The 20951-nt window shown below is 46.6% G+C and overlaps 1 protein-coding gene across 3 annotated transcripts in view; it reads left to right on the forward strand.

Moving 5' to 3' along the window:
* Positions 1-20951, forward strand: part of LOC119441762 (serine/threonine-protein kinase PAK 3) — a 46722-nt gene that overhangs the window by 12853 nt on the left and 12918 nt on the right. For 2 of the 3 annotated variants that reach the window (XM_037706371.2, XM_049661593.1), the window contains exons 5-11: positions 468-497; positions 4063-4136; positions 5069-5158; positions 9802-9894; positions 11896-12129; positions 16606-16975; positions 20585-20919. In XM_037706371.2, coding sequence (XP_037562299.1) covers positions 468-497; positions 4063-4136; positions 5069-5158; positions 9802-9894; positions 11896-12129; positions 16606-16975; positions 20585-20919 — 1226 coding nt within the window. The remainder of the gene's footprint in view (positions 1-467; positions 498-4062; positions 4137-5068; positions 5159-9801; positions 9895-11895; positions 12130-16605; positions 16976-20584; positions 20920-20951) is intronic. The other variant, XM_037706372.2, reaches the window with a different exon arrangement.

Consider the following 20951-nt stretch of genomic DNA (forward strand, 5'->3'; position numbering starts at 1 on the left):
TCAGTATCAAAAATATTTTGACACGAAATGAAGACAGCTTATAAAGTAGGCCTGATCTTACACAGGTCTGGTCCAGAAAGCAAGTAGTGTAGCGTGCACAGCATTCATGTTCAACATAAATCTTTATTAGCTTCATGCATCTGCATGTTCCTGTCAGTCAGACTGACTCATCCATAATGGAAGGTATAAGCTGGCAAATCAAAATTGGGGCGTGTTTTGGACAAGCTTACATCTGACTTTAGCCCTGCATTGCTGTCCGTGTGGTAACAGGGAAAAACATTCTATCTGCAAGGACGTCGCTAGGTCATTGGACTTGTGATAATTTTGTTGTTAACTGCTGTGTTTGCATTATTGCCCTGTCTTCTCACTGTCTTTCTCTTTCTTTTTCTAACCTACCCCGACCATCCCGTCACCTTTTTGTTCTCACATTTATTACTTTCTACCTGCTTTACACTGGAACGCTCCAGCCGAGCTTGTAGAGCTGTGGCAGATCTCACGTACGTAACACTCTGGCATTGTCTCATCCCCCTCTGTCTCGGCCCTCGTGCATGCAAGAGCATGTAGATTCTTGCGTTTATTTTGGTTGTTCTTTCTGTGAATTACGTCTTTTCTTCTGCGTTTTTTTGTCTTTTTCTGTAGTATCTATCTTCTTGCATTATTCTTTTTTATTAACAGCATAGCTACCTTCACTTACTGCACGAATGCAGGTTTGTCTGCCTTGCTTTTTTTTTTGTACATGGGGTGGCATTTGTTTTCCTTCCATTGGTGTGCTCAGTAATATTAGCTATGTGTGCAGTTAAAAAATGCCTTCTTTAAAACGCCAATTATGATGTCTTATAAGGCAGGAATTGTAATGCTAGCATCATTTGCAGCTACAGTCAAGCCCACTTAGAGCTCCTTTATGGTAAAGTCTTCAGTATAAAATTTGTGCAGGAACCATCGATGATGAGTGTCAATGTAATTGAAATAACCAAACACTGCTAGAAAGCTATCCACATTATTAAAGAAATTATGCACTTGACAGTGTATATTTGTTGTTGCGAGGATATCTTGGTAGCGTTTTTTGTTTTGTTGCATAATTCTGTAGGGAACAGTGTGCTTAACCAGCACATCTGTGGCAGTAGTATCGGTGGACAGCATGTGCAAGAGTTATTATAGCATTTGGCGGTGAACGCGACCTGCAGCTTGGTTGTGGGAGGACACGCCCTTTGCATTGTGGTAAAAGTCCAACCTCCAACAGCGGTGCAACAGCTGCGCCAATTGCGCCATCTTGATACAATTTCATATTTTTGCATTGAGCTGTGCCAAAACCGTGATGTATGTTGAAATTGCGCCACGCTGCGCCAAAATGCCCAACCAGCCGCGAAATTTCTCGGTTATGCTAGTTTTAGCAGGAAACAAAGGCCGCGTTGGCAACCTGCAGCTTTGACATCGCCTCCAATCCAGTCTGATGCAGTAGCGCAGATAAGATCCAAACACATGCCCAGACGAGACGTTGGCGTGTTTGGTGGTGGGCGCCGAAGAATATTTTTGCTGCTGGTTGCAGTGCGGCATGTTGTATTTGCAGTAAAATCTCGTGGAGACACAGAGTGCGCGTTGCTTGCAGTAACAAAAGCAGTTCGCCATTGCCGCGGCGTTGACTCAACAAGATCCTCGCCGTATCCGTGCATGCGGTCACGAGTGGAGCGAGTATGAATACTTTATGGGGAAACTTGCTTGTACGGTACAGCAAGTGACCCGGCACTGATGGCGTGAGCTTTGTAGGCGACGCAATGCACAAAACTAGCAAGGGTTCGGTTCCACGCGGCAACAGGGTTGTAATGAAACGGTGCCGATTTTCGCTGTACACGCACACGCACACGCACACACACACACACACACACACAGTCGACTCTCGTTACAACAGGCCCTGATAATCCAACAAAAAATGTCCGTTTTATCCGCAGCCCGTAATATCCAAAATTGTAATAGTATCTGAAACAGGAGGCCACCGCATGAACGCCAAAAGATTGTCAAACAGTCGCTGCATGTTTTGACTACCGCCGGAACATCGTGACACATGGTCAGGAAAAAAAAAAAAAGACACGAAAGGGAACCACTCACAAAGAAATGCATGTGTACTTACCACATGTTTGGTGGAAAAAGTTGCGTGCAGTGCACTGGTGGGGCACGATCGAGCTCAGTGTTCGGAGCGCGCGTTCAATTTCGCCGGGCACGGCCTAGGTCAACCGTGCATGGCAAAACTGAATGCGCGCTCCAAACAACGATTTCCGATCGCGCCCCTGCCCTCACCTACTCTGCTAATGTGAATTACTGTATATACTCTCGTAATGAACGCACTTTTTTTTTCGAAACCCAATGCAAAGTTGGGGGGTGCGTTTATTATGCGGGGTAAATTTTATGGCGTTTTATGAGTAAGCATTCTTTGTGAATCTGCTTCAAATTTGGGATTTAGTGCTCCAAAACGGAAGCCTTTTTTTCCCGTAACCTGCTCCACATAACCTGCTCCAAAGGCCAGATTTTCCTACTCCAAAAATTGCTCCAAATCCTATTTTGGCTGTTGCACCACTGTTCCAACCACCAACCACGAAAAACGAGTGAAAGAGTCACAGAAAGCAATTGGCTTTAATAAGTTCGTTGTAACTGGACTTGTCCACCAAAAAAAAAAAAAAAAAAATCTTTCCTTTCAAAAATAATGGTGTGATGTCCGATGGCTTATGAGATTTGTCACGTTATTGCATGACGTCTAACATTGTAAGCATGCAGCAGTGTGGGCTGAGGGCGATGTGATGATACAAACACTAGCATTTAAGCGTCGTCTTTTTCACCATTCAAGCTCAGCCCACTTGTGGACTGTTATGTGTTATTGCTTAACTTTGAACTTAGTCAAAAGGCTGCAGACTGTGATGGCCATGCTTAGCTCCTCACTCTTAAAAAAAGTTTGCACCCTTTGGGCTTATCTTGACCCACAACAATAATCATCTGCCTTGCTTCCGTTTCATTTTTTTTTTAAACTCTGCACTCGTTACTTTCCTGTTGAGAGTGGAATGTCGCATTGATAATGCACATGCTGTTCGTGACCTAGATGTGCCGGGTGCGCAGCGTTAAATTAAAGAAAGGTGTGCAAGATAGATGACGAATATTGTTATGGAACAAGTTAAGGCCCAAAGGGTGCAATCTTTTCTTGGAATGCTGGCCTCATTTAAGTTGAGTACACCTCCAGCATTGGGAATCTAGTCTGTACGAAGAAAGTAGATGAACCAGCCATCACAAAGGAGCAACACTTGCTTTAAACGCGATAATAATAAAAAAGAAAGCAGTGACTCAAAGCTGCCTGATGGTGCCAGCAGACTGTGAAGACATATGCTAAGAATGAAGAAATGTAGAAAGATGAAGAGAAAAAAAATGTAAATGTTGTTTTTGTGGAACCACTGGGCGCTGCAGTGTCCAGCACGTGTGGTAGGCCATGCTGGAATTTAAAACATTTTCACAGGTAGCGGCCAGTACTCCCCTGTTTGCCTAGCACTCTTCCTTGCCAATTTCCTGGTATAGAAGCTCTTTGCATTCAAGAGTGTTGGCTAGTTTTGACACTGCTGTGTCACGGTTACATGACGTAAACTAACACAGGTAACTGGCATGATGACCAAGCCGTCATGGGATACCCTTCGTAGGCTGCTTTCAAAATAGGTTATTGATGAGGAACTGTTTTTATAAAACGACAGTTTGCTTGAAGTGTGGCTTCTATGAGTGGGCTCGACTGCGGCATGAAAATCTTCCAACATGAGTGATTGCACTGTACCTTATGTGCAAACTCAGACTAGGGTTTTGCAAACAGACTATCAGTGTAATACTTTTTTTTAGGGTCATATGCGTTTGGGCAGGCGTTCTTATTCTATTTAAATGTGTCCTGCCAGTGAATTTTGGTTTTGAGAACTTGGACGGCTGAGTACTTTTGCATCTTGAGGGAGTTGGACAGCATGTGATGACGGTGGTGGCAGTTCCAGCCTCACTGCGGGGTAGGTGATGCGTTTCGTCTGAGCTCTCTATGCCTTTGACACGCAGATCCTTCTCCCCGGCCAAGCTACTTGGGAGACAAGTATGCTGTTGCAACGACGGTGATCGGATCATCCACCTCGGTGAGTTGTCAGTAGGATTGCAGGTGCCTTTCTTGTTTCACAGTAAGCACTCACTGTGTATAGATGATGATGGGCCCAGTTGCATCGTATGCTGAATAGTAAGGTCGTGTTGAACGATGTAATGGCGATTGAAGCTGGGGTGTGCCCTGAGAGATGCAAACATTTGGCCTGTTTTACTTAAAGATTGCTACTGCAATGCTGGCACATACAGCTGCATTCTGGCAGGACTCAAAACGTGGCTTACTTGATTCTTCTTTCCTGCCAATGAAGGCAGAGTGTTCCTATGACAATGCCTTGAAAGTCCGGTCTTGGTCTGTCTTTATCGCAGAATCACTTATGTTTGCTTTGTAAATGCGGCCTCTGTTACGTGAAGCTGCGCAAATTGTGACATGCGTGCTTGGGTTCAATCTGGCAGCGGCATTACGTGTGTTGTAGGGTCCTGCTGTTGATGGTGTCCGTCATTGCATTGTCTGTCTCAGTGTAGCTGTATCTCAACAGATAAATTGTGGTTTCTCATAAAGGAAGAGCATTTCTAAAACAAGAGCTCTCTGGTTAGACGTTATTGGGCACCTTGGCTACTCTAGAGGATTTCTGTAATTAAGCAAGCACAATGTCATGAAGTTTTGTTAGTTCTTTTATAATGCAGCAGTTGCTTCTGAATCTGGACTGATGAAGTTAGGATACTTCACTGATAAATAATAAGACTATGCATTCTCGGGCAGCAACATTGGAATATTGCAATTGCTTGCTACAGTTGTCTGTTCTGTCACTTGCCTTAATCTTTGTACAATAAACATGCATCTACATTTTGTGTAAGAGAAAGAATGGGACAGTTGCGCAAAGGTTTTGAGTGTCCAGGAAGGTTGCATGGAGCACAAAGTTTCAACATTTTTCTATTTTTCTCTCCTGTCGGTTTGTCTTTTGGTGTTTAGGAGGACAGCATATCTGAGCCAGAGAATGCGCCCAAGTTTTTGTCACCCCACGAGCCCAGGAGGAATGTCTCTGAGAAAATTGTCTATAAGGTCAGTGTTCTTGCTCATCTTGCAGCTTTGTTTTGTCATGTACTACGAGAACTTGAAACAAACATGCGAGGGCCAAAGTGCTCGTTAAGAAGTCCTTGGAAGCGTTTTACAGCGATAGCTCTTATGGGGTCACTAGCTTAGTCGTTTTGATTTCCGCTGATTTCTATCACAGAAATTCTAACGCAATTTGCGAGAAGTTTATAAATAAATACATAAAACAATTTCAGTTCTACCCGTAATGCACAGCAGTGATGCCATAGCTGGTGCAATATAATGTGCAGTAAGTGTTGCACTGTTTCGTGTCGTATCGATGCTACAGTGCAGAAGGATACTGTGCCTAGAGAGTGCCGTCATACTGTTGGTGCTTATCCTTATGTAGTATCTGGACTCGAACGGAGGGAGGAGATTCAGGAGACACAAAGAAAAATAACTGTATCGCACCAGGACTTGGACGCAAACTGAGTGACAAAAGGACAACATATGGACGCGATACAATATGAGTACAATACATACTCATATGCATGCCAGCTTCACAGTAACTGTTCTATAGCATGTTCGCGAGACGCATTCAGCGAACACAATACTTCTTATTCCTGATTGGCACCAATGGCCCACTAATGGACTTTGTCTCAGTTGCGGGACAACAACAGGGAGGCTTCTGTGCTGTCAGCCACGCAGTTCCATTGAAAGTCACTGGCCATCAGTAAATGGTCCCTCACTGTTTCTGTGTACGGTCAACAACACACCCTTTGACAGTGTAGTAACAGCACCGAGCTGGCCAGTGAAAAGGCCTAGTGGCCTGGAGAATGGCAGGCAGGGTGTCTACCAACCGGGAAAACCGGGAAAACAGGGAATTCTCAGGGATTTTGAATATTCTGGAAAAACTCAGGGAATTTGTGCCTCTATCAGGGAAAATTGCTGTAGGGATGGGCGAATATAGGGTATTGTCGAATATTTAATTGAATAATTCTATGTTCGCTATTCACTTGGATTCGAATTCATGGATTCAATATTTTCGAATTATTCAGCGCTCCTGAATAGGCAGCCAAAAGCCGCGGACGGTCGGTACACATCTCGGAGGCTATGCTTCACGTCATGGCTGCCATACATCAACCATAAATCTCGAAGGCTATATGTTTTTGCACTAAAGAGCCTGAAATGTGCGACGCAGAAGAGCAGAAACGGCGCTAGCGCACAACCGAAACGAAGCGGTGGAGTCCGCATGGCCATAGTCAGCAGTGGAAATCGTACGTGAATGACAGCAACGATGGAACGCTTCGTGCCTATTTGTGCCTTATTGCGTTTACCGCCGCGCATAACAACGCGTTGGCCGCGGGATTTCATAGTCGCCACCCATCATCGCGTCGATAGCTGCCGCGGTTTCTTTCGCAGCAGTTTCGCTTAGTTTCGTTTTGACTCAATACGCACGTCGGCCGCGTGCCTAAAGAGCTGCGTAGTGGCCATCCATGATCGCATAGATAGCGACCGCGATTTCGTCTGAAGTTGTTGCTGTGAACGGTAGTTTCGTTCTGAATCGGTGCGTGCGTCGGCCGGGTACGGCCACACTAGCGGCAAGTTGCCGCGCGGCAGCGCGATATGATCTCGCGCGCTCTCGGAACGCGGAATCATCGTGAGCGAAAAGGGTGCGATCGGACAGCGTCAAGAAATCCCTCTATAGAACCGCGAGAGACGATAATCGTCGATTGATAACCCGGCGCGGAGCGGCGGAGGTCCGGTTGCCATTGGCTCCGTGACGTCATCCTCGTCGCTCTCGGCACCCTCGGCAAGCCGTAAAACCCCCGATTCCTGCCGCTTTTGCTGCGCGCGTCATGGGGCCGTATTCTGAAACGTTCGCCTAGGCGAAATCAGCGTGCGCGCTGATTGACTGGTTGAACAAAATTGAATGACGTCGGGCTCAACCACCCAATCAGCTCATCCAATTTTGCTAAAACAGCCAATCAGCGCACGCCTGAAAGCGAAAAAAGAAATTTCGCCTAGGGCGAACGTTTCAGAATACGGCCTATGATGTGTTGCCGCTCGCGGCATGACGCGGGCGTTTTTGCCGCTATCGTGGCCATACCCTTAAGCACCGCAAAGTCGCTGTTCATAATCGTGTCGATAGCGGCCGCGGTTGCAACAAGCAGTTGTTTCGGTTTGACTCGGGGCAAAGCTGTCGAGGATGAAGGGCACCGGCTACATCACGATGGATGTGTGATCCGTTGGCGTTGAGCTTACTGGCGAAAAAATTATTGGGATGTGCGCGCGGTAGTGCAAAGCGTGTCGGAAATGATGGCGCGCGCCGCGGCCGTGCTGCGAAGGAAGTCGCGAGGCCTCGATCGCCGCTGCGAGAGCCAATCAGTCACGAGATAAAGAGAATTGCAGCATCTGCACTGCTTTTGGGCTAAATAGCGAAAGAATTTGCACATCCATTATACTAATAAAATCGTGCTGACGTAGTAAGCATTTGCTTATTGTTTTCTGCATAACCTGATAATTTGGACATTTTTTTTCAATCCCGTGAAATTCGAATTAACTAGGTTTTACTGTAATATGTGATATATACTGTTCGAACTATTCGATTCGAAATTATTTGAACAAATCACTATTCGCTTCGAACCTCAAATCCACTATTCGCCCGTCCCTAAATTAGCTGTAATTTCATTGAAAGGGAACGAAAGTTGCGGTAATGGAGGGAGGGAGGGTAGGCGACATTTAGCTGCAGCACCAAATGCGTATTTATAAAAATGTGGTGAGGCGAGGAGGTGGTAAAGACTTCGGACGCTGCTCGACGAGTGTCCCGTTCTGATCTCGTCGAAAACTTCCGAGCCGCCCCCAGAGGCACAGGCAACAGTCACCAGCGCCGTGCGCGTTCGGTGTGAACGCGGGCAAAACGCCGACGGCGTCGACAACAGTTCGGCGCATTGCTGGTGCTGCTGCATGTCTAAATTTATACAGCTGATAAAACTACTATCCTTACTCCGTGTAGCTCTCTACTAATATGCTATCGCAATTGATGCTTCTCCTTTCGGGTGAAACTGGGACTTTTTTTTTTAACATGCTTACTAAAGAGTGACAGCATCAGGCAACATGGTGTCAGCCCATCTTGATCTAAAAGAAAGTTCCGTTTCACTCAGGGAATTTAGCAAAATCACTCAGGGAAAACCTGGAAAACTCGGGAATCTGAAAATGTCAACTTGGTAGACACCCTGGGCAGGGCACGACCCAACACAACAGCGAAGAGACAGATGGTCAGTTCTTCTGGGGAGGTCTGATAATGTCCACATAAATTTTGTCGCAATGCTGTGTAGCACAGCGATTGAGCCACGTAGGATGTCACTTAACCTTGCAACGAAGCCACATTTAGCAGGGCTACTTTGAGAAGAAAAGGTATTTACGTACAAATGCCTTTGGTGGTGCTACACAACATGCAGCAGGACAGTAGGCCTTGGACGTCAGCACGATCCAAAAATGTCAGGGGCCCAATGCTTTGGCAGTGAGATGGTAGGATGTGGATGTGAACAGATTTTCCAGGCGCATTAACTCCCGAGGACTTCTGTTGGCAGGAGTACAGTGGCCACTGGGGTTGTCTTTTTGCATCTGAGTGTTTGTTGTCTCTGAATCCCTGCACCTTGCGGCAGCCTTGGGCTCACAGATCATGTAGTTGTTGTACAGCTAACATGTGGCTCATACCCACCATGGAGGATTGGCCAAGAAATGGGTGGATTATTCCAAGTTATAATTAGAAATAAATTTTCAGGGCTGCTATAGAGTGCTGTTGAAAGGTGAAATCACGTACTCTGCATGGCACGAGTACATGATTACACAGAGTACATTTTAAGCACTCTGCATGGCACGAGTGCTTTAATATCTTTCATTTGAACAATCAAGGTGCTCGGAAAATTAAAAACTTCATTGTGCTGTGACGTCCATTCATCATAATGAACCAGCACTATGGTGAAATATTTCAAACGAAGCCAGCGGTAACTGGTGAAAGGCAGGATAGGTAACAGGAGGACTTTTCCCTTCTGGGGAGCACCGGTTGTGTCATTGCTTTGAACTACGGTGGAAACTGCAATTGTTTTTTTTCCTTGTTTCATGCAAAAATTTAAAGCCTTGGTGTATGAAGTTTGTTCTGGTTTCCAGTTCTGAGAACTCTGTATAGCTTGCACCAAGTCACTAAAAACTAAAAAATACAGCTCAGCTGTGCAGTCTTCTAACGGGGGTTAAGAGTTCGGAAGTGGATACATGTACCACATGTTTTGATACAGCAAGAGTGCATTGCCTGTTGTATTGTGGGCAAATGAAATGTGAACTGTTAATTATAGATTTAATTAGATCACTAATTAATTAGATCAATTATAGATTTAATTAGAACACTTCTTTTGAGTAATAACTCACCAGGGCTATTTTTCACAGCCATGTATCCGTTTGCCGAAGATGATGTGGTCCTTCCAAACTAAGTGTACCATCTGAAACCAGACTGACGTCACACAAAGTGGCATAAGAGGAAACAAAAGAATGTGTTGTAGTTAGCCCTAACTTGTTCGTATTTCATTTATCTGCAATAGTACGTAAAATTTTATATTACGTTTAGAGCTTGCAGTGTTGATAACAGCCATGAGTACTGCTTTGGCTCCTTGCAGTCCCAGCAAGAACCCTCTTCACCTGAGGAAGAAGATGATGAGCCAGGCCCACCGCCCCCTATCGCCACACGGCCAGACAAGACCAAGTCCATTGTAAGCCATTCCAAGCTTCTGTGCACATGACTTTGTGACTCTTCAGTGCCTCTGTGTTTGATGAGTGTTTGCTAGTTCAGCTCATTCATGCAGCATGTCACTGACTAATCTCAAAAGCCATTATCACGGTAAGGAACATAACAGCAGCACTACATCTGAGATTGCTGGTTATCCAAACCATAGAAGAACACACCAAACAGGATGCACGGCAACTTGAGAATTGTGTATTCTCGAACTCTGAGTCGAGTACTCAAGCATATAGTAGAGTCAATTTCCGTTATTTCGACCCTGACGGGACTGACGAAACTGATTGAGTTATCCGGCAAGTCGAATTAAACAAGCTGCAGAAAAAATGCCAAAACACACTGCTGATTCAGTTGGTAGTATTTTCCCCGATCCTAACACGCCCCAAAATCAAACTTGCGCCCGCTTGCTATGTGTCCAAAGTAGAACACCAACATAGAAATGACATTAAAGCTCTTAAACAAAGTAGAAATCTAATGCGCACCTGAAGTTTTAGGAAGAAAAATGGGCAAGGGTCTAATATGTGTTGCTCAGTGGTCGCCGAGGGTTTCCTAAAGTCGGCATGTCACACGGTCCTTTAAAGTTAGCTTTACCGTGATACATTACTGTTGCGCGGTTAAGCACACGAACGCCGCAAAGATGGTTTTTGTTTCGTGTTCGATTGCACAGCACAGCACAGGCAATTGTTAGCCCAACTTCCTTAAAAACAACAACAAAAAAAGTGTTCCAATCGGGTAAATACCATAATCGGACATTGTGAGCTAGCTTGAACACCTTCTCATGGCAGGCTGGAAATAAGCATTTTTGACAAGAGACGACATGTGTTCAACACATTCACTGTCCCCTAAGCTCCGATGAGACAGACGCTGCCACTAAAGGGGTCACCAGAGGTGTCAAGTGCGTGTGTGCTGACTGATCAAGTTCAAATTATCCAGCAAAGGCCAATTTTAGAATCGAAATAATAAAAGTTGCGGCCCATTAAAATGCATGGGCATAGGCTGGGGACTTTGGCGGGGATCAAATTAAGTGAATCGAAATAACTGATGTCGAATTAATGGCAGTCTACTATACAGGGCATTTCATTTTAGCTGCACCAAATTAAAAAAAATTGCCTGTGGCAGATAGCACAATTATAATCCTTGATTTAAACTACTCAATGAGTCGGCCATTACTTCCACGAGAAATGAGAATGCCTAATTGAATAATTAACATAGTTACGCTAATTAACTCTTTAATTATTTCACGGCACATCTTTCAATCTACGAATTATAGCCGATGAGTTCGCAAGGTTATCCACTTGGAACAAATTCTCAGGACTGAAACAGTTTCGAGATATTAATTTTCAAAGTGTCCGACGAAATGCATGGGCGTTACAGTTAACTTTTTAAGGAAAACGCTGTTTTTTGCATTGAAGCGCAAAGTTAACTAGAATGACCATGCATTTCGTCGGACACTTTGAAAATTATCTCGAAACTGGCCCAATCCTGAGAATTCGTTCCATGTGGGTACTCCTTGCGAACTCAGCGGCTATAATTCGTAGATTGAAAGATGTGCTGTAAAATAATAAAAAAGTGAATTAGCGTAATTATGTTAATTATTTAATTAGGCCTTTTTATTTCTCGTGGAAGTAATGGCTGCCTCATCGAGTAGTTTAGATCAAGGATTATAATTGTGCTACCTGCCACTGGCATTTTTTTAAAATTTGGTGCAGCTAAAATAAAACACCCTGTATAAGCAAATCATGTGGGGATTAGCTCGTTGTGAACAAGGAACCTGTACTGAACCAGAAAATCTTCTTTTGAAATTGGTCAGTGACCTGTTGGTGATGATTTTACCTGACCAGGCAGTGTTGCGTCGAACTCTTGATTGCACCACTTCAACTCAACGAGCTCATGCTGTACTCTTACAGCACCCAGTGCATTGTTGCCACTGCACTCATCGGCCTAATGGGATTGCTGTTGCATTTCCTACATGCAGTACACGAAGCCCATCGAGGAGGAGAACAAGAATGGAGCGGCGTTTGGCTACGACGTACGCGACATTGCCAACAACAACAGCACGGCTGCTGCGCCGGGTGCGGTGACACGACCCCGCAAGAAGAAGATGACCGACGACGAGATTATGGAGAAGCTGCGCAGCATCGTGTCTGTAGGCGACCCCAACCGCAAATACACCAAGATGGAGAAAATCGGGCAGGGCGCCTCAGGCACGGTAAGTGTCCAAATTGCTGTCATCTGATGTGGCATGGAGCGTGAGGCAGCTGCATGTGGCGTTAAGTGTGCATTATTTCTTTTATGTGATTACTCCACTCACTATAATTGCTTGTTTTAATACCCTTAATTTACGATTGATAGCCTGCATTCTCAAGTATGTGTGCTTTTAAATTATAATTAGGGGTGTGCAAATATCAAATTTTCAATTTTAAAGCTGATTCAAAAGATGAGAACCTAGTGTGAATCGAATCAAATATTCTAAAAATATTTTTTGAATATTTATTGGTTTTGCAAAAATGCGATTGTTTTCACCAACCAGAAGTACAAAAGAAAAATAAGCAAGTTAGTTGCACAGCAAAAATTATGCTTTGTGGTGAACAAAACTGTCTACTATAACACTTTTGCTTGACAGTATCACAACTACAGTTATTTAATGTTTTTATGAAGGAAGAATAGCAGCTCGACATGTTCGGGGAACAGCGGCACCTCCCTGCATGTTACTGTTCCTTCAGACACCTGAAATAGCCGCTCACTGGGCACACTAGTGTCTGGTATTGGCAGGTGTCTCTTCGCAAGGTCAAGCCAACAGTGAGCGCCATGCTTACACCACCACTCACGCGGATTTTCTTTTTGGCCCAAAATTTCATCATGCACACATCTTTCAGCCGGTGCTTGTGGCAATGAAAGTTGCTGCTGTTTGGTGAGCTAATCGAAGTCTTTCCACAGTGTGGGGTCTCACATGTGCCCTTGGGACAAAGGAACGACAACACAGTAGTGCAAACAATCACAAGGGCATTTATTGCACCTTTCATACACTAATACACACTAACCGAATTACAACCAATAGAACATTCACACGGGTGCGCGACAAATCAAGGAAGTCCGACTCACCGCGACCCGATAGCGAGCGCATACGTTCGCCCCATGCTATGACACCATCGCCTAGTTGTTCACGTGTACAGTCACGCGAACGGTGGCGCGCTTGAACGATCCGTGTTCGTCCATACCGGTGTCCCGCTCTAAGCCTCGCGCGACGGTCGCGCGAAGCGGGCCGGCGCACGCGCGAAGCGTTCGTGCGTGTTGGTCGCCGATCCCCAGCCAAAGAGAGAGCGCCTCCGACCTTTTTCTCCCAAGTGACCCCGCCTATCGGTGGCGTTAGCATCGTGACACTAGCGCCATCTCTCGCAACGCGCCGCAACCACCGCCGGGCTTAGCCACGCAGAGAAGCCGGACTACAGGAGACATGCGGGGAAAACAACATCAGGGGACGCGTGAGAGTCGCACATCCCCACATCCCCCCAACCCTAAATCACTACACATACGCCGGCGAAACATGTCACAAGGCCTATCAACGCGCGCGTCGTGAACAAAAGTTAGTACATGCGACAGTGGCGCCGCCGAGTAAATGTCCACGCGTTATCCACAACGTGCGAGCCGACATTGACTCTGGGGTTCACCGCTGGCGTCCGTTGGTCACAGCATCAGCTCCGCAGATTCGATGGCACGACTCCAGCACAGGACTCCGGAAACGGCGACGCAGAAGTCGGCGCGAGCAAGCGTCGCTTGCGCCGACGCGCCCTGTCGGCGAGAGCCGCTGGTGATTGCCAGCTCTTTTCCCAGCCGCCGAGGGTAGCGAGCCGGACACAGGCGGCCGCCGAAATCGCTGCGCCGAACTGGCCACAGGCATCTCCATTGCCAGGGGTGGCTCGTTCGTAGGCCGGGGCAACAGCGCAGATGATGTGCAGGTGACAGCAAACCAGGGGCGACTCAGCTCACGCTGCGTACACTCAACGTACTCGACAAACACTAAAGTAGTGCAAGGGAGAGGAATTCGGCACATGCATCGCCCACGTGGTACGATGTTCAATTCGGCTAGCAAAAATTTCGGGTGGCATTTCAGATGCTAAGTTCACGTGAACAAAGCTTGCGTTCTTGAGTCGAACGAGTAATTTCAATTCGTGCGAGGCGAACTAATGAGGGAAGCAATGTGCGACACCTCAACACCACGGTCCACCAGGTTGTGTCCCTCAACGTGCGACAGGCGGCTTTGTTAAGCCTTAGGCCTAATGCGTCGCTACTTTGACAACAACCGGCATCCAAAAAAAAAAACGACACCCAATATGGGCACAAGAACAGGCAGCCGCGAGGAGACGTTAGCTCTGTGAGGTGGTCCTACTCCGCTCGGTGCACACAGCATCCGAGTTGACGGCGCCCACCGTCCCAGACGGTGTCGGAGCGCCCGGTGCCAGGCCGCAATACCAGTCAGCCCGTAGCGGCACCCGTGGCCCGCGGCCACCCGGCTCCTTGAGCCGCGACTTCCGAAGTCAAAGATATAGAAGAAGCTATTTACATAAGAAATTCGGACCACCCATGAGGCTTCCATACTCACTCGCTTCAGGCTTGCCAATGCTCCGCGGTCGCTAGGCCTCGCTCTCCCAAGATGCAGACCATGTGGCTCTCGTACCGACGAGTGTACTTCAAAACACTCGCGAAAAGGCTTAGCATGTTGAAAAGTTCAAACACGCTACAGCAACCGTCGCCTCGCTCAAGAAAGCACACCGCCGACACTAGCGATCAAAATCCACGCTAGGACTACGCTTCGGTTGAAACATCTCGAACCGAGCAAAGCTGTTAAAATTATCGTCCGATGCCCCAAGAGCCCCACGTTGGGCAGCCAGATGTGGGGTTTCACATGTGCTCTTGGGACAAAGGAACGACAACGCAGTAGTGCAAACAATCAAAAGGGCATTTATTTCACTTTTCATACACTAATGCACACTAGCCGAATTACAACCAATAGAACAGTCACATGGGCGCGCGACAAATCAAGGAAGTCCGACTCACCGCGACCCGATAGCGAGCGAATACGTTCGCCCCATGCTATGACACCATCGCCTAGTCGTTCACGTGTACAGTCACGCGAATGGTGGCGCGCTCGAACGATCCGTGCTCGTCCATACCGGTGTCCCGCTCTCAGCCTCGCGCGACGGTCGCGCGAAGCGGGCCGGCGCACGCGCGAGGCGTCCGTGTGTGTTGGCCGCCGATCCCAAGCGAAAGAGCGAGCGCCTCCGACCTTTTTCTTCCAAGTGACCTCGCCGTTCGGTGGCGTTAGCATCGGGACACTAGCGCCATCTCTCGCAACGCGCCGCAACCACCGCAGGGCTTAGCCACGCAGAGAAGCCGGACTACAGGAGACATGCGGGGAAAACAACATCAGGGGACGCGTGAGAGTCGCGCATCCCCACAACAGTGCTGACATGGAAGGAGCCTCTTTGGGGGCCTTCATTGTTGAGGACATATCTGGGTTCCCTGGTGTTGAAATTTTCCTTGCTTTTTCTAAAGCCAGGTTCTTAACTCAGTCTGCCATTGAAGCAGGATGTGGTGCTCAACTACATTAGCATGAGGGTCAAAAACATGGCCAAGCTAGCTATGTGGTCAAATTTGTAGTTTTGACACAGTGTGTTTAGGCACTTAGCCAGATTAGTAGCAGATACAGAGGTTTCCACCTGGTAGCCATAAGCACCAGCAGTGGTCCCGTGACGGTGCTCTTTTTTTTTTTTTGCTTTTGATGTGCTTCACTGCACTGAAAATATGCTTCACCGCAATACATTTTGCATGATCTGCTGCATAACATGGCTGTACAGCGGCGAAGCTGACTTTAAGAACCAACAACAGCAATTTTCTGGTGTTCAAATATTTCGAATAGTAAAAGTTGTCGTTCGAGTTGAATCAAATACCAACCGATTCGAATCAAATATTTGAAGTTTCGAGTATTTGCACACCTCTAAATAAAATTTTACTATGACAATTGTGATCATTATTGTAGCAACGTCTTTATTGATGGGATGGCCTGTAGCAGTGCGAGGGGATGGGCGGCGTTAAAATATCTCCATGCTTATCTGTCACAGGAGGGAGTGCGTGATACGAGGTGCCATTCAGCTATTTCTTGCATTTTCGTCTTCCATCGTGACTTGGGCAGCAGAATGATGTCTTAAACTTGTAGTAGCTGGCCAAGTCATAGCAAGTGTGATGCGTTCACGGGCTTATCGTGTTGATGGCAGACTGGGCAGCCAATTGTTTAACCAGCACTGCTGTTTTGCTTCTTCTACTTTTCGCTTTAAGTGAACGTCTCAGAATTGACAGGGCCCAGGTTTTATTCCTGCCGATCCATTTAATTATTTATAGTGATGCTTACAGAAAGTTAGCATCACTTAGCTTATTAGATAAGGTAACCATCCGCAGCAGTGAAACTAATCGAACCCATCCTTTACACTCCGCTCAAGTTCCTCAGCATCTTCATGACACAGTGTAACTTGTAACTATTGACTGCTAAAAACCTTCATAGGCTGCACTTTCATTACATATGCGGTTGCCCATACCCCTGTCTTGTAAACTAGGCCTTTCAACATCATTGGTATCTTTCTATGATTTATGTGGATGCTTTACAGGGTTGCATGCACGCATTGTCTTGCAGGTGTTCACGGCAATCGAGACGTCGACAGGTGCGGAAGTGGCCATCAAGCAGATGAACCTGTCGCAGCAGCCAAAGAAGGAGCTCATCATCAACGAGATCCTGGTGATGCGCGAGAACAAGCACCCGAACGTGGTCAACTATCTAGACAGCTATCTGGTGGGCGACGGTGAACTCTGGGTCGTCATGGAGTACCTGGCGGGGGGATCGCTGACGGACGTCGTCACCGAGACGTGCATGGATGAGGGCCAGATTGCAGCCGTCTGCCGCGAGGTGCTGCAAGCACTCGAGTTCCTGCACCGCAATCACGTCATTCACCGCGACATCAAGAGCGACAACATCCTACTTGGCATGGACGGCAGTGTCAAGCTGAGTGAGTTCCGTGCCTCACTTGTTTAGTACTGAATACAAATCGACAGCTGGGCAATCTAAGACAGCAGAGTCGAAGAGAGAAAAAAAACATGCCACTGGCAGTAAACTAGACTCGATTTGCATTTCTGTCATCTTCCACTGTTCTTTGGGCAACTTGTCTTGATGTCAAGCTGTATCACATGACTAAAAGTTTAAAAACAAAATAGGAAAATGAGACTCTTGTAGATAGCACACATATTGCCACATTGTTGCTAATTATAGGTAATCCTAGAACCATTGTGAAAACAATGTTGTTGCGAGATATTTGCAGGCAAAAGAGGAAAACAATGCACTGAGTTGGTTTGCTGCAGTGCAATTTTAAGGCCATTGTTTTGCTTGACTCTGAATAAATGTGGGACACAAAAAGACCCCTACATCAGGAAGAAAAATGGCCCGACAGCCCTACAACCCTATCGAGCACTGAAAATGCTGAAAAAAAAAAAAAAAAAAGCCCTATGTGTAAGGTAATTACACTATGGTTGGCAGCACTTGTGTGTGCTGTGCAGTGCAACACACAGTATGTATGCAGTCGAACCTGCTTATAACGAATTCAATGGTTCTGCAAAAAGTGGCCGTTATATCAGTTGTTTGTTATATGTTGTCTCACTCTTCCCAAATGTGCAAAAATTAGCGACACCATCGTTCTTCTGTCAGCAGTCTGATTACAAAGCACTAAGAACCCTTTTGGGGATAAGTCAAGCCTTTTCGCTTCACGAAGCAATGAAGCCTGCTCTGAGGTTATGAGCATATTGAACTGCCTTTGCAATGAATAAAATCTGCCATTATCAGAAGAACTCATGTGTGATGCCGGCGAAGAAATTCCTCCAGGGTGTCCAGTGTAAATAGCGTAGCGACCACAAAACATTGTTTCCACTTTGACAGTTCAAAGTCAACAGGGGGCATATTTCCAATAAACTTTTTGGAAAAAAGCATGACCTATATTTCAGTTTTTATGGTACCTGTGAATATTTGATTAAAGAGTCCTCCTAATTTGTGCACGTCAATCTAAAAAATGAAATCCGTCATCATCGTTTTTTCAAAACGTCTTCTGAATCCTATCATCTCTCATTTCAGAACTGTGAGTACAACTGCCATTTTTCTTCGAGAGTGTGTAACTTAGTGGATTCTGGGTACAAGAATCAAATGTTTTAGGTGGCTGGAAGCGGAAACTAGTTTGGCCTGCGTGCCTCCATTCTGCAAAGGTCACACCATCATGGCCTTTACGACTGCGCATCAGCCACACTGAGGCTGAGCACACTGAGAGCCGTGAAGTCACGTTTTCTGTAATGCTTCGGTGTAAAAGTACGAGGTTTGAAAGGTTAATGTCATCGCAATTTATCTTATCAGCAATGTCGTAAACAAAGTGTAGACAAACCGGGATTTCCAGATAACGGCGTAGTAATCGCCAACCCTTTGCGCCTTAGTGTGCATTGCATTCATGGCGATTCAGGCCACGTAAACATCAACAGTAGCAATAGCAATGCTTCAGCACCAGGATTCAATGTGCAATGTGTACATTTCCCATGATACTCGCGAGTGAAAGCAGGGATGGTAAGGGGAGAACAGCGTCGAAGGAGGTCGCCTTGTGTAAGCCGACTGCCCCGTTCTCCCTCCTGAGTTTTTCCTTTCCTCACTGCCGTACTGCCCCTAAAGATGTTACTGTGAATTACAGCGCACACCGGGACAAGGACAAGCGCTGGCTTGCAACTGTTCCTTTATTTCCCACGAGTAACATATATGCAGTCAACGATCGATTTTTCGGACATGCCCGATAATTCGGATGCGCACCGCCGGTACCGGTACCCCGTATAGTCAGTGTATAAGAACGTCTGAAATTTTGGACGCAAAACACCTTCGCCGTCCTATTTCTCGGACTTTTTGCCGTGACCACAGGTCCGAAACGGCATTAATTGACGCCACCACCTCCACCATTTTGATAATCTCGCTGCCTCGAACCGGTGCTCTCGCACGCAGATCCACGTAGCCACCATCACGGCAACGCTAAGCCTAGCTACTTTGATGTTCGCTACCAAGCGTCTTGCTGTTTGGTGCCGTGTTTTCGTTGAAACAATTCGCTGCTGTTAGCAATGGCGCCGACTGCGCCTTTGTAATCCTCGCCAAGTGAGGAGGAGGAGGAGGAAAACATCCATTGAAAAAAAAATAAAAAAATAAAGAGCAAGCAGGTGCCTTCCTGCTTGTGCTGGGAGGGGCCCTAAGTCCAGGGCTCTTGTGGCTCTCGCTGTCTCCCGGGCCCGCCGCATCAGTTGTTGCTGGTCATGAGGGTCCACGCTAGTGAGCACGGCTTCCCACTGGTCGGGTGTGGAGTTGGGTTCGAAGCCAGTGGCTTCGAAGCTCGGAAAGCACGGCGGGTTGCATAACGCTGGTTGCCGAAAGTGAACTTCGCCTCAATACAGCAGTGTTACGCGGTGAAGCATATGCAAAAGTACTGCGGTGTAGCATACCAAGAGTGGGAAGGGGTAATTGTCACGGCATGTTTCCCTTAATTATACTAGCGTGCGCCCGCCATCTCCTATCACAATACGAGCACTGATACGCTTAATAACTGTACTATTAGCACGTGTATTAATAAGTGTATTAGCAGGCCTTAAGGGCTATTTCGGATGCGCCTGTGGCGATTTGAGCCCTTGGGGGCAGTAAAAGGCGTGCATTCATTTTTTCGGACTGCCCTGATTTTTCGGACATTTTCACGGCCCCTAGGGAGTCCTGAAATTGGACGTTGACTGTATATGCACTCGTGTAATATATAATCATGAAAAAATGATACAACCAAATCCTGATAACCCGTGTGTGACTATGTGCCAACTGTGAAACAACCTAAGTGGGTGCATTGCTTTCCAGGCGGGAAATAAAAAACAGTTGGAAGTCAACACTTGCCCTTGTCATTTTCTGACCTTGTCCCGGTGTGCACCGTAATTCATAGTAACAAGGCACACCACCTAACCCAGTCTCAAATCCTAAAGAAGTGCCTGAAAGGTGAGTGACCTCGCTTGCTGCTTCCAAAATTTGTGCGTGGCTCTTGCTCATCTAGGATGTCGCATCTTTGTTGTGGTTGGACTGGACCCCTTTTGTGCTTCAGAAGGCCTGTTTTGATGTCTTTTTTTTCCATTTGCATGCTTCCTTTTTTTACTGTGACCATGTTTGAAGTGTTCATTGTAATAGTGGGCACTTTAAACAATGTTTGTTATATCTAGACACGGTTTGAATAGCTTGGGTAGGAGAATTGTAAGTGCACTGAGATATAGTTGGTATAACCGATATATTGTTATATCTGGGACCGTTATAAGTAGGTTCGACTGCATTGTGTAAATTTTCACTATTGTATGTTTCACACTATATTTGCATATTTGCATGCTTTGCCGGGAAATGGAACTTGGGCTCTAGGGAGAAATAGTGCACCTAGTAGTCCACCGTGAAAATGCTCTGCATTAGGGTTCTGTGTTAAATTCATGATGGCTAGGTGCTTTCGTGCAAATGTGCATTGCTTTTGACACATGGCATTTTCCGTATCCTTTTGCTGCCCTTGCTAAAACACTTTTCCCCGTGTGTGCAGCGGACTTTGGGTTCTGCGCCCAGATCTCGCCGGAGCAGAGCAAGCGCACCACGATGGTGGGCACGCCATACTGGATGGCTCCCGAGGTGGTGACACGCAAACAGTATGGCCCTAAGGTGGATGTCTGGTCGCTGGGGGTCATGGCCATCGAGATGGTTGAAGGGGAGCCCCCCTATCTCAATGAGAACCCCCTGCGCGCCCTCTACCTCATCGCCACCAATGGCAAGCCCGAGATCAAGGAGCGTGAGAAGCTCAGCGCCGTCTTCCAGGACATGCTTGATCGCTGCCTTGAGGTCGACGTCGACCGACGATACTCAGCTGCTGAGCTGCTCAAGGTGCGTATGCTTTCTCTTTCGTGTCTCTCAGA

This window comes from Dermacentor silvarum, chromosome 2 (assembly GCF_013339745.2).
Source record: "Dermacentor silvarum isolate Dsil-2018 chromosome 2, BIME_Dsil_1.4, whole genome shotgun sequence".
In the NCBI taxonomy this organism is placed as follows: Eukaryota; Metazoa; Arthropoda; class Arachnida; order Ixodida; family Ixodidae; genus Dermacentor; species Dermacentor silvarum.